Source organism: Bubalus kerabau, chromosome 14 (genome assembly GCF_029407905.1).
Source record: "Bubalus kerabau isolate K-KA32 ecotype Philippines breed swamp buffalo chromosome 14, PCC_UOA_SB_1v2, whole genome shotgun sequence".
Taxonomy (NCBI): domain Eukaryota; kingdom Metazoa; phylum Chordata; class Mammalia; order Artiodactyla; family Bovidae; genus Bubalus; species Bubalus kerabau.
In genome coordinates this window covers 79,298,833-79,310,497 of record NC_073637.1, presented here as the reverse complement: position 1 = coordinate 79,310,497, position 11,665 = coordinate 79,298,833, and the positions used below count along the sequence as shown (strand labels likewise).

General features: G+C 45.3%; 1 protein-coding gene across 1 annotated transcript; it reads left to right on the top strand.

The window, feature by feature from the left end:
* The first annotated feature begins 1,081 nt into the window (after window positions 1–1,081).
* Window positions 1,082–11,184, top strand: CA3 (carbonic anhydrase 3). Its single transcript, XM_055546738.1, has 7 exons — window positions 1,082–1,262; window positions 1,931–2,128; window positions 4,387–4,505; window positions 6,234–6,326; window positions 7,362–7,424; window positions 8,550–8,705; window positions 10,178–11,184. The coding sequence occupies exons 1-7, from the start codon at window positions 1,229–1,231 to the stop codon at window positions 10,295–10,297; spliced, it is 783 nt and encodes a 260-aa protein (XP_055402713.1). The 5' UTR covers window positions 1,082–1,228; the 3' UTR covers window positions 10,298–11,184.
* Window positions 11,185–11,665: the final 481 nt, after the last annotated feature.

Sequence of the window (11,665 nt, the reverse complement as noted above, 5' to 3'; positions counted from 1 at the left end):
CTGTTCAAGACAGCACTGAAAATAGGTTTATCCCTTCTTGCTGTCTTTTCTTTTTTAAATAAAATTAATACTGACCTGGAACCAAAACAAAAAAAAATTTTTTTTTTTTTTTACAATATATTCTTAAAATTGTAAGTATCTACTACTCTGGTTCTTCGATGTGAACTACAACCAGATATTTAAAAATACGTCTTTGACATGTGCACAGTGTGTATACCAGTTCTATTCTCTTTTTGCAAGGGTCATCATGCTATAAAACAAGTTGGGAGGGGGAGAAAAAAAATACAAAGCAATTCTGGAAAACTTTCCCTTTCTTTTCTTCTAATCTTTCACTATGCCTTGGAAAATAATCTCATACATTTTAAACAATATGACTCCCTTTATGTTCCTGACCCTCCAACACTCCAGAATGTTCTGGACTTCTCGTGAGCAGAGGTACAGCTCACCGAGTCGGTAGATCAGAACCAGGCTCCTGCTCCGCAGTAGCCCGGGTCCAGTCCTCACCTAGATTCCTGAGACCCAGCCCCCGGCGTCCTGCAGACCGAGGGGACCCGCGAGGTCAAGAAACGTCTGGTTCAGGGACCTGGCACCATCTCTCTCTTAAGGATAACGGAGTTGAGAGAACCTGCCCTCCTGCCTTTTTCCCATCCTTTGTGCCTAGGATTTTGCAAGTTGCCTGCGAAGGAGTCAAACATGGGTCAGGCAAACGTGTTCTTTCCAGCCACGGTAACCGGATCGCTGGAGTGAAATCAACCCGCAGAAGCATCCAGAGACCGCAGCCAGCCAGACAGGCAGCGCTGAAAGCATCTACCAAGCAAGGCTGCAAGCGCCAGCCCGCAGGGCGCTGCTTTCAGTTCGGAGGCGAAACGCAACGGCCGCGCCCCCCCCTCAAAAAAAACGGTGGGGGGCCTTGGAGGAGGTGGGCCGAAAGCGCCGGCCTCTGCACTTCGGCTCTAGGTTAGGGGGGCCTTGCGCTTCGGGAGCCGCGAGGGAGCCCCTCTTCCAGGGCCAGGGGGCGGGGGCCCGTCTCCCCCCATCCCGACAGCTGTCCAGCCCGCGGAATTCATTGGCTTCCCCCAGCCCGCCTCCCGAGCACCACCCCGGTCTCTTTAGCCCCCCGCCCCACCCTCGCTGACCTAATAAGGCCATGTGGGAGTGAGGGGCCCGGCATAAAAAGGGCGCCGGCGGGCCGCGCACGGCGGGAGCCGAGGCAGCGCCGCACACCGCCATGGCCAAGGAGTGGGGCTACGCCGACCACAACGGTGAGTGTCCGGCGACCCGCCGCCGGGGTGCGGCGGTCGGGGGCGCTCCCCGCCAGGTCCTTCCCTAGGACCCCGCACGGCCGGCCGGCTCACTTTGATCGCGTTCATCTCTCCCTCTCCTGGAGCAGCTGGTATGCCCACTGCAGGAACCGGTAACGTGCCCAGATCTCAGTGCCTCTGACGGAGAAGCCCACCCAGCCAGGGCCGCTTTTGGGGGTCCCCCTCTCTCAGAGACTGGCTGGGCAAGCTCTTCTTCACCTCTCTGAGCCTGGTGGTGGTAGGAGCTGCTCTGCCTGTAGTTTCTGCCTCCCGATGGGGAAAGGGATACTGAAACCCACTTAGGGGCACTGCTGATTCCAGCTCTATGATAGGAGAGGGCATTGGTGAAACATGCGATGAAGTTCACTTCAAAAATAAGTCTTTCAGGCTGTATTTGAGCCAATACAGGGACGCTTTGGGGAAATACACAGAGTGAAATATAGCCTTACAGGTATGCTGTTAACAAAACTATGAACAGGTCTTTGCCCCCAAGCCTTGTATTGCCCAATCTGATATCCAAGACCTTTTCATAATCACTGTCCAGCCTCCGTGTATTTTGCTGATTTAGTCACTTAGAGAGAGGACTTTGTGCCACCAGATAAATGAATCCCCTCAATTTGATTTCCTAGGTCCTGACCATTGGCATGAACTTTTCCCGAATGCCAAGGGAGAGAACCAGTCGCCCATTGAACTGAACACTAAAGAGATCAGCCACGACCCTTCCCTGAAGCCATGGACAGCATCCTATGACCCAGGCTCTGCCAAGACCATCCTAAATAATGGGAAGACCTGCAGGGTTGTGTTTGATGATACTTATGACAGGTCAAGTAAGTATGACACCTAGGTAGAGACCCAAGAACATTTTCAATGGCTGTACTGGCAAAATGTGATTTATATCACAGCAATAGAATCGGTGGGACAAGGGGGCACTTCTTATCTGAAAATGGAGATGACACTTGACTTTGTGCTCGTCTGAAGGATTATATTTATACAGTGAAGAAGAATGTCTCACTCTTAAACTCCGGTCACGCTGGCTGCTCCAAAATGGCCCCATGCCCAAGCTAAAAGTTGGCAGTGTACCCCTGAAATGAAGCTTAGTAGGGAGGTGATGGTAATGAGTCCAAAGCAGTGTTCTCTGGGCTCTGCTGGTCTATACTTGAGGGGGGTTTTGCATCCTAACGAACTCCTGGAGAGCAAGGCTCCCATTCTCAGATGTGGCATAGATTCCATCCTACAGAGCAAGGAACGTCAGAGAACCAAGTAGGTACTCTCTTCTCTCGGTGTCGGGGTGGGGACAATCCGGGGGAGAGAGCAGACCCATGGTAGAAGCAAGAAGACCACCTTCAATGGGGCTCGCCCAACTACTCATTTTGGTGAGGGGTTTTCAAGACTGACGATTTCTCCTTGAGTTCTGATTTGTATTTGTCCATGGGGGTCACAAAGAGTTGGAAGCCACTGAGCGACTGAATTGAACTGAACAGAACTGAACTGAAATGGAAAGTCTCATGTTTAAAAAAAAGTCTATTTCACCTATAACCATTAAGCAAATCAGTGAAATAAAAGAAGGCTAACTAGAAATACTTTATTTTACTGTGAAGGAGGTAAGAATCTACCTTTAGCATTTTGGTACTTGATATACAATATATATTTTCCTATAACCACATTTGTAAAAAAGTTAAAATTATCCTTACTGATGTACATGAATGAATATTCTCAGTGATCCTGTAATTAAAGAGTAATAGCTATAATTTCTACCTACTAGCAGGTTCCAGGTAAGGAGTATCATAGAAATGTATATTCTTTAAATAATCATCTCATTGGTATCTGTTATTTTTTCTCCATTTAAATCAAGTTCCATTCTGAAGGATAAGTAATAAAATTAAACAGGATCTCTTAGGTTGAATCACATGAAGAAGCCTTTTTGTAAGCAAATATGATTGAATATTGACACTTTCTTATGATTCATCCTAATAAATTGGACTCATATCACTGAATTATAACGGTTCCTAGTGGATGGTAAAAGTACAAAGAGCAATTAATCAAACAGAAAAAATGGACAGAAAAAAATGCAATTAAAACACTTATTTCTGTGTGGCCAAGCTCATCTAGTCTCGTTCTATCAGTTTAGACCTACCCTATGACTTTCAGTCTGCCGTTTCAGCACCAACAGTTGATCTATCTTTTCTAGAATGGCTATCCTCTGAATTCTGTTTTGATCTAGCTTACATTGGTAAATTTTGACTTTAGGGCTTCTGTATAGTTTCCAATATCCTTTAGAAAATATTTGAACTTCTAAATCACTCTCCAGGCTAAATTAAGTGAAACCAAGTTAAGTGCCAAGTTGAGATATTTGGACAGCAAACTCACATTCATACTATGGAGAATCATCTCGTTTAAGGGTCAACATTGATTGAGTCCCTGGGAAACCTCAGAATTTTCCATTCCATCTCATTTGAATAAACACAGTCCGAATTAGCTGTGGAAGTGAGCTCTCGTCTGTAGTCTTAAAGAAAAGCGTAGTTGGAGGCAAGATACGGAGAAGGAATTCACATTTGACGACCGTGACAGGCACTGTGATGAGCAGTTTAAAGTCCTTAATCTCATTTAATCCTCACAGCAGCTCTGAAAGGTTAGTATTATTATCACCTTTGGTGAGACGCAGAAACGGGTTCAGAGAAGTTTAGCAACTTGCCTGAGATCACACAACTCACAAGGGATGGGGTTGGGATTGGACCCTGAGTCTGCCCGGCTCTTAACTATCCTGTTCTCCCCAGTGCAGCCCACAACAGATTTTGATTTTAGGGTTTAGTTGTTTTCATTGCCCATCTGCTGGCTTAATTTTATTTTCATGCATGTGAGATTGACATGTAAAAATCACAAAACAAGCAAACACAATCAGAAAGAGAAAAGAAAGCATTTATTTTGACACACCCCAATGCTTCACTTTGTGAGAAAGAGACCAGTGTACTTGGGAATGCCACCACCAGCCCAGCCCATCAAGCTTTGGCTCTAAGGTAGCTGTTTAAAGCAGGGCTCCGTCCAAGAAGTGCGAGCTCACTGCTGACCTAGCTTCTCTGACTCGCAGTGCTGAGAGGTGGTCCCCTCGCTGCGCCCTACCGGCTCCGCCAGTTCCACCTCCACTGGGGCTCCTCGGACGATCACGGCTCGGAGCACAGCGTGGATGGAGTCAAGTACGCAGCAGAGGTAAGGGGACCTGACAGGACCCACTCTGCGTCTCACCCAGTGAGAGCTGAGCTGAAAGGTAACGACAGAAGAGCGTCCACTGCACGTCCTTCAAGCCTGTAGTTATGAAAAGAGCTGCAGGAGTTTTAGCATAAACCGAAGCTGCCAGACGTTCTGGGTTAGACAGTTAAGACAGTGGAGGTGAGTTAGTGTCATGCCTGAAGACTTGCAAGGTTATATTCAGAAAGTGGATGGCTGCTTAATAATAATACTTTTATAAAACCAGGGCTCTGAGTGGAACTGAAAAGAGAAGGGGAGCCAATGCTTATTAAGTGCCTGCTGGTATTAACCCATGTGATCCTCTCAGCATGCTGTGGGGTGGGCTACAGGTGAGGAAACTGAGGTGCCAGAAGGTTACGTAACAAAGTCCCACAGCACAGGTGCTGGACTGGTGCTCTGCTTCGTGCTGATTGGCTTCATCATCCTGCCCAGTGCCCTAAGCCTCCTCTTTTATGAGAGTGTGGTGCTTTAAAAATAGCACTTAGTGATACTGGCTGATGCCCAGGCTCTAGTCTCTTAAGGAAGGGGGTGCGTCAGCATAGGTATACGTGTGATTTTATATGTACACATGGACTTATGCACGCAGAGAGATAGCTGGCTATAGATACACACAATTTAAAACGAGCAGATACTATATACTCTGTTCCTGAGAACCCATTAAAGGAAGCACATGACTGTAGCTCAGCTCAAGGCATCATATTACAAGGAAATAAGACAAGCCTCCCGCATGCTCTCTGTATAAAGCCAAGCCTATAAGGGGCGACGCATGCCCTGAAGGTGAGGATAATTCCATTTGTACTGCCAGACTCTTCCAGAGGCAGGCTCTGGTTAACATAGGAGCCAGGAACCTTGGAGCCATTTGTGGACACGCTCTTGGGCAGAATCATAAGGCAGCTTAACTCAACTTAACAAAACAGCTCAACTGAACTGTGAGAGACCCAGAGTACTTCCCCGTGACCATTCTGTTTCTCTGCAGGCCATCTAGACAGCGGGTGACAGGATAAATTAATTGAGAAAGCCTTTCAGATGTCTTTCCCCACAAAAGGGGGAAAATTTTGTATATTCCTTCTCAATAGGGCCAAGCCTTGCAGTTTGGTCTTGATATGCGGGATTATCACACAGTTTTGTTCTTGAAGACAGTATTTTTAAACTGCCATGAACTATGGTATTCTCTTGCCATTCTGTATAATTCAATGTGGAAATTTTGACTAATTTAACTAGTGCATATGTAAGCACCTTAACCTTATTAAGATAAGGTTACCAACTGGTTCTAGAGCGTTTGTTACTGAGAGAGGCGTGAAAAACATCCAAGAATTTGTCCCCTTATTTTTCCTCTCCTACTTCCCAGTTAATTGTGACTTTAAAGTGTTAGCAGATTCCTGTTTACAGCTCTGTGTTTCACTGTTTGATTTGGTCAGAAAAAGGACTAATATTATACAAAGCTAACATAATATTATGAATTGATTTAGTGACAGTTTGGTTTTCACCAGTTCTACCTGTCATAACTTTTTATTTGAGCCATCAAAAGTCCTGCCAAAATATCTCATGTTAACTTTTAGAATTCTGTCAATTTCTATGAGAGTGTTCAGCAATCTTAGACTGTAAAATTGTTGGGTTTATTGTGAGTAATTTCACACTTATTTCCTTATTTTAGGCATGTACCTCCTAACATCTGTTCTATGGTTTCAGCTCCATTTGGTTCACTGGAATTCAAAGTATAACAGTTATGCAACTGCTCTGAAGCATCCCGATGGTATAGCTGTGGTTGGTGTTTTTCTGAAGGTAAGGTAAAAATTGAGTGCATGTTTTTTTCAAAGTTTAGTTCCTTATCAATGCTTAGGTTTCACGTCATTTTATTTATATGGGAGAGAGGAATGAAGTTCAAGATTCATTCAACTAATCAAGATATTTCTGGTAAGATCAGCTCAAAAAGTTTTGTTCTCCCTTAAAAGAGCACCTTTAGCTCTACTTCGGTCGCCCTAGCCCTTCTAAATTTTCTCAAGGTGCGGGGTGTGTTTCTGTGTGTGTTGGGGCAGTGGGGATGAAGCCTTTGAAGGAGCTTATTTCAGCAGCAGTGAAGGCAAGGGCAGCCTTATTCATTACACTTTCTGGCTCCTCCACGTCAATTGCAGTGGAAACCAGAAAAGCCAGTGTTGGAAATCACTGTGATGCCAAGTCCCTGGCTGAACATCCTCTCAGCTTAGGGTGGCTACCACTCACATGATCCCAGGCTAAGATAGCACACGGAATGTGTGTGTTGTTGAGCCAGCCTTGGTTTAGAGAGGACTTAGTGTCATTAACACATGAAGTTAGTGGTAACATGATCTAGATTTTAAGCCAGAGGTGAAAATCTGGCTTCTTTCTTTTTGAGTGACCTAATTTGTTTTATGTTCTGAATTCACTGGGTCCTTTTCAGCGCTTGAGCACAGCACTACAGTAAGTGGAGTGGGTCTGAGCAGAAAGACAATAGGTTTAGTTTTAGGTACATTGAGTCCTCTTAGCTGCAATTATATTAAAAAGAAAAGCAGAATGACTTCACAGAGAAGGTCAAGGACACAGATGTAAATCAACATGTAATTTTGTGGTTTTGTATTTCAGAGACCCAGAGTCCACGTTTAGTTCAGAAAATACATACCCTAAAATTTCGGGGGAGGGATGAACTTATGGTTTTGCTTCATGCAATATATTCTGGCAGATTTATAAACACTGGTTGTAGATGGATGGATTAAAATCAGCTTTTAAGACAATCCTAAATTATGGAGAAGAGAAAAATATAATCGTTAGTTCTCTTTCTCTCTCTTTTTTATTTTTTTACAGATAGGACGTGAGAAAGGCGAGTTCCAGCTTCTCCTTGATGCACTGGACAAAATTAAGACGAAGGTAAAAAATATCATTTTCCCTCTTAGAACATAAAGTCAGGTTATATCGATTTTTTTCTTTTTACATTTTTCAAGTGTGCTTCTTTCACCTAAAATCCATTAGTAAATTGTTCAATGAATATGCTGCTGCTGCTGAGTCACTTCAGTCGTGTCCGACTCTGTGCGACCCCATAGACGGCAGCCCACCAGGCTCCGCCATCCCTGGGATTCTCCAGGCAAGAACACTGGAGTGGGTTGCCATTTCCTTCTCCAATGCATGAAAGTGAAAAGTGAAAGTGAAGTCACTCAGTCATGTCTGACCCTCAGCGATCCCATGGACTGCAGCCTACCAGGCTCCTCCATCCATGGGATTTTCCAGGCAACAGTACTGGAGTGGGGTGCCATTGCCTTCTCCGAATGAATATGCTAGGCATACCTATAAAAGCAAATGCTGTTATGTTTGTATATTTTTGTGGTTTGTTGGTTTTAGAGCAGTTTCACATACATAAGCTTATTTAAGCCTCATAGTCAACCTGTCAGATAATTACATTTTTAATGAAATATTTGAGAGAGAAGTTGAGTGGTGTTTCCCTGCCCAACACACACACACACACACACATACACACTCTTACACACTTGCAGAGGCACTAAATGTTTGGGACCTAGTGTTTCCCTTTCTCTCCTGGATTGCACCTGTATATTTTAAATCTTAACAGTAAATTCTTCTGCTTAACAGACTCACTTTAATTCTTTGAGACTGTTCTAGTCATCACTTTTAGTTTTACCACTAGGTAAAATATTCTGAGGATGACATTTGATAAAAATGCAAGCCTGTTTTGTATCATCAGGAACCACAGCATTAATTTATATGAAATATTTCTGTTAGTTTAGAATGGGTTTGTCTTTTTTCTTGAAAAATGGTAGGTTTATAGTTCTACAGATAGCGAATAAGGGATAAAATATTACAATGATTGTGCCAAAGTCATGTCATGCAAACCTGCCCAGCTCCCTCCCCCCGCACCCCTTTTATTTCTAAAAGACACGGATTTGATCCCAAGCTTGTTTTCTCCGTTGCCTTTGAAATCCACACCCCTCAAGCTGAGATGCAGGGCGCCATTCGCGCCTGCTCACTCCCGCTCTCTCGCAGGGCAAGGAGGCGCCCTTCAACAACTTCAACCCGTCCTGCCTGTTCCCCGCCTGCCGGGACTACTGGACCTACCACGGCTCCTTTACCACGCCGCCCTGCGAGGAGTGCATCGTGTGGCTGCTGCTGAAGGAGCCCATCACGGTCAGCTCCGACCAGGTGAGCGCCCGCCGTGGGGCACGGGGCTCCAGGTCTGCAGGGCCCCGCGGGGTGCCCGCACTAACCGGAAAGCGTGTGTGTTTGTGAAAGGCGCTCAGTCCTGTCCGGGTCTTGGCGACCCCATGGACTGTAACCCGCCAGGCTCCTCTGACCATGGGATTCTCCAAGCCAGAATCCTGGAGTGGGTAGCCTTTCCCTTCTCCAGGGAATCTTCCCAACCCAGGGATCAAGCCCAGGTCTTCCCCAATGCAGGCGGATTCTTTACCAGCTGAGGCACCAGGGAATCCCTAAGAGTAGATAGAGAGTGTGTGTAGAAGTCTCTGAAAATATAAAGCTGCTAAATAGGTGCTTACCCGATCTCTACCGCTGGCGCTTTCATAGTTTGCCATGGTTAATTACGATCAGGTTGTTTAACTTTCTAAAACTCAGCTTCCAGAAGGTACCAGGCTAAGTGCAAAACATTTATAGATGATGGTGGTGCTGTTTAGTTGATCAGTCCTGTCCAACTCTCTGCGACCCCATGGACTGCAGCACGCCAGGCCTCCCTGTCCATCACCAACCCTTGAAGCTTGCTCAAACTCACGTCCATTGAGTTGGTGATGCCATCCAACCATCTCATCGTCCTTGCTAATTTGGAGAACCCCAAATACTGAGGACTGTTTAGCAAATGGGATGGTAAATACAGCCTTGGGGAAAGGATGGGAAGAGATTGAACATCCTTGTGAGGTGTCAGCTTCCCTGGTGGCTCAGAATGTGGAAGAATCTGCCTGCAATGCAGGAGACCCGGGTTCGATCCCTGGCTCAGGAGAATTCCTGGAAAAGGGAATGGCAACCCACTCCAGTATTCTTGCCTGGAAAACCCCATGGACAGAGGCCCCTGGTGGGCTACAGTCCATGGATTGCAAGAGTCAGACACAGCTAGTTCCTCAGTTTTACAGCTAAGGAGGCCAATGCTCAGAAAGGTTAAGTAATTTGCTTATCACCACACAGCCAAGGGTAGCATCTGAGATTCCACCTCCCCTCTGTCTGCTTTCAAATGCCTTTGGTCTTCTGCTTAGGCTTCCCTTCCTGTAAATTACAGTCATGTAAATTGACTCCATTAACTTATGCAGTGAAGGCCAGTTGAGCTTATTACTTGCGCTGACACTGTCTTCCACTCTTACATATAATTCATCAGATTAAGATAATTGTTTCAGAATTCTAGATGAAAAGGTTTTAATCACAGGGGATAGTGATCCTCTACAAAAGGAAGAAAAAGGTGGTTGTGTGTGTGTGTTGTTTTTTGTTTTGTTTTTGTTTTTTACCAAAAAGAGGTTGTTCTTACTCTGGACCTGGCAACCAATAACTCTAGACTGAACACCGGAGACGGGTTTTGTGGTTGGCTCGTCCAGAAAGCCAGCCATCTCTCTCTGTCCCACGCTTAGCGTCCGCTCGGGTGGACGTGGTGTGACGTCTCCCCTTCCCGCCTGCAGATAGCCAAGCTGCGCACTCTGTACTCCAGCGCGGAGAACGAGCCCCCGGTGCCCCTGGTGAGGAACTGGCGCCCCCCGCAGCCCATCAAGGGCAGGATCGTGAAGGCCTCCTTCAAGTGAGGCCGCTGGAGCTCGCCCTCTTCAGGAAAGGAAGCTGACCCTGCAGAGCTTGGTCCCTCACCTCCTCTTGGTGCTTCTGACTCCGGTATACTCCGGGTCCATCCCCGTGTTTCCGCGCAGAGCAGAGCAGATGAAAGACGCCATCACCAGGAAATCAGAGCTACTATTCCCAGGATCTGATGTGAGAGCGCTTGGCCTCTGTGATAACACCTTGCCTATAAAAGTAGCATTTCTAGTAAGGTTTCAAAGAAGAAGCAGAAGCAGGGTGAGGAGAGTAAACACAGGGAAAAAGTGGCTCCTGGGCACCGTTTCTGTGTCATCTTAAATTTCACAGAACTTCCGTTTACCCTTTTCCTATGATGCGTTATCCATCGTAAAGAAATACTGAGTACTTACATATGTGGGCGTAGAGGAGTCTGCAGATCCTGTAGCAGAAATTAAAGTGACTGTGAACATCAAGAATGGAGATGATTATACATTTTAACCCTTAAGTAAACCAATAAGAAGTGCATCATTTATTAACATTTAAAACCGCCGTAGAGGTCTCCTGGTTTTGATTATCAATGAAAGTAAAACACACTGACCAGGAATTTTTTAAAAAATTTGACCCATTATTTGAATGTTTTCTTCATGAAGATAGTTGACTTTATCCTGATATTTTTCTTTACCTGAAGGAGGGCCATTTATTTTTCATTTTACTACTTTTATCTTTGCATGCTTCTTAAGGTAAAAAATGTCTCTGATGTATTTCCAATGTGAGGGTGGGATTAACAAGTCCTAGAACTCGCAGGAGTGAATGACTGCACTTGAAATAAAAGCAGTGTACTGATCATCCAAACTAATAAAGACATGAATGCAGACACTTGAGAGTTGTGTTTTTTGTGGAGGGGGAACTTTGTGAGTTTTCATAACTGAAGGGACTCATTCTGAGTTTGACTGGAAGCTGCATTCCTTGTGGAGTGGCTGGAGCACTTTCTGGGGGCTTTCCAAGGAAACTGCAGGCCAGAAGGGGCTTGTGTAGCCACAGAGTTGACAGTGTGGACTGGTTAGGTTAGGGGGTCCTTTTCAGTACCATGGTTGCTAACTTAGGGGAATGGAATCGTCAGACTGTAGCCTTTATGTCATTATTTTTTTAAATGCACATTGAGATGACGTCTGTCTGACACTGCAAACATCCATACATTTGAGACCTTCAAAAGTGAAATATCTTTAGACATAAAGTCCAATTTTGCTGTTAGTAGCCTTGATGAACTCTCATCACGTCACTGGCTAATCTGTTAACTTGCTTTTGAAAATGGCAGCAGTAATTGAGTTACCCTAAGGAATGAGAATGGTATTGGGTCAGGAGAGTCCTGCAAAGCCGGAAGT

Bases quoted from the DNA above. Each gene is read 5' to 3' on its own strand.
- CA3 (XM_055546738.1), top strand. From the start codon at position 1,229: ATGGCCAAGGAGTGGGGCTACGCCGACCACAACG. The intron at 2,129-4,386 runs GTAAGTATGACA...TCTGACTCGCAG, and splicing joins TGATACTTATGACAGGTCAA to TGCTGAGAGGTGGTCCCCTC. The intron at 4,506-6,233 runs GTAAGGGGACCT...CTATGGTTTCAG, and splicing joins GAGTCAAGTACGCAGCAGAG to CTCCATTTGGTTCACTGGAA.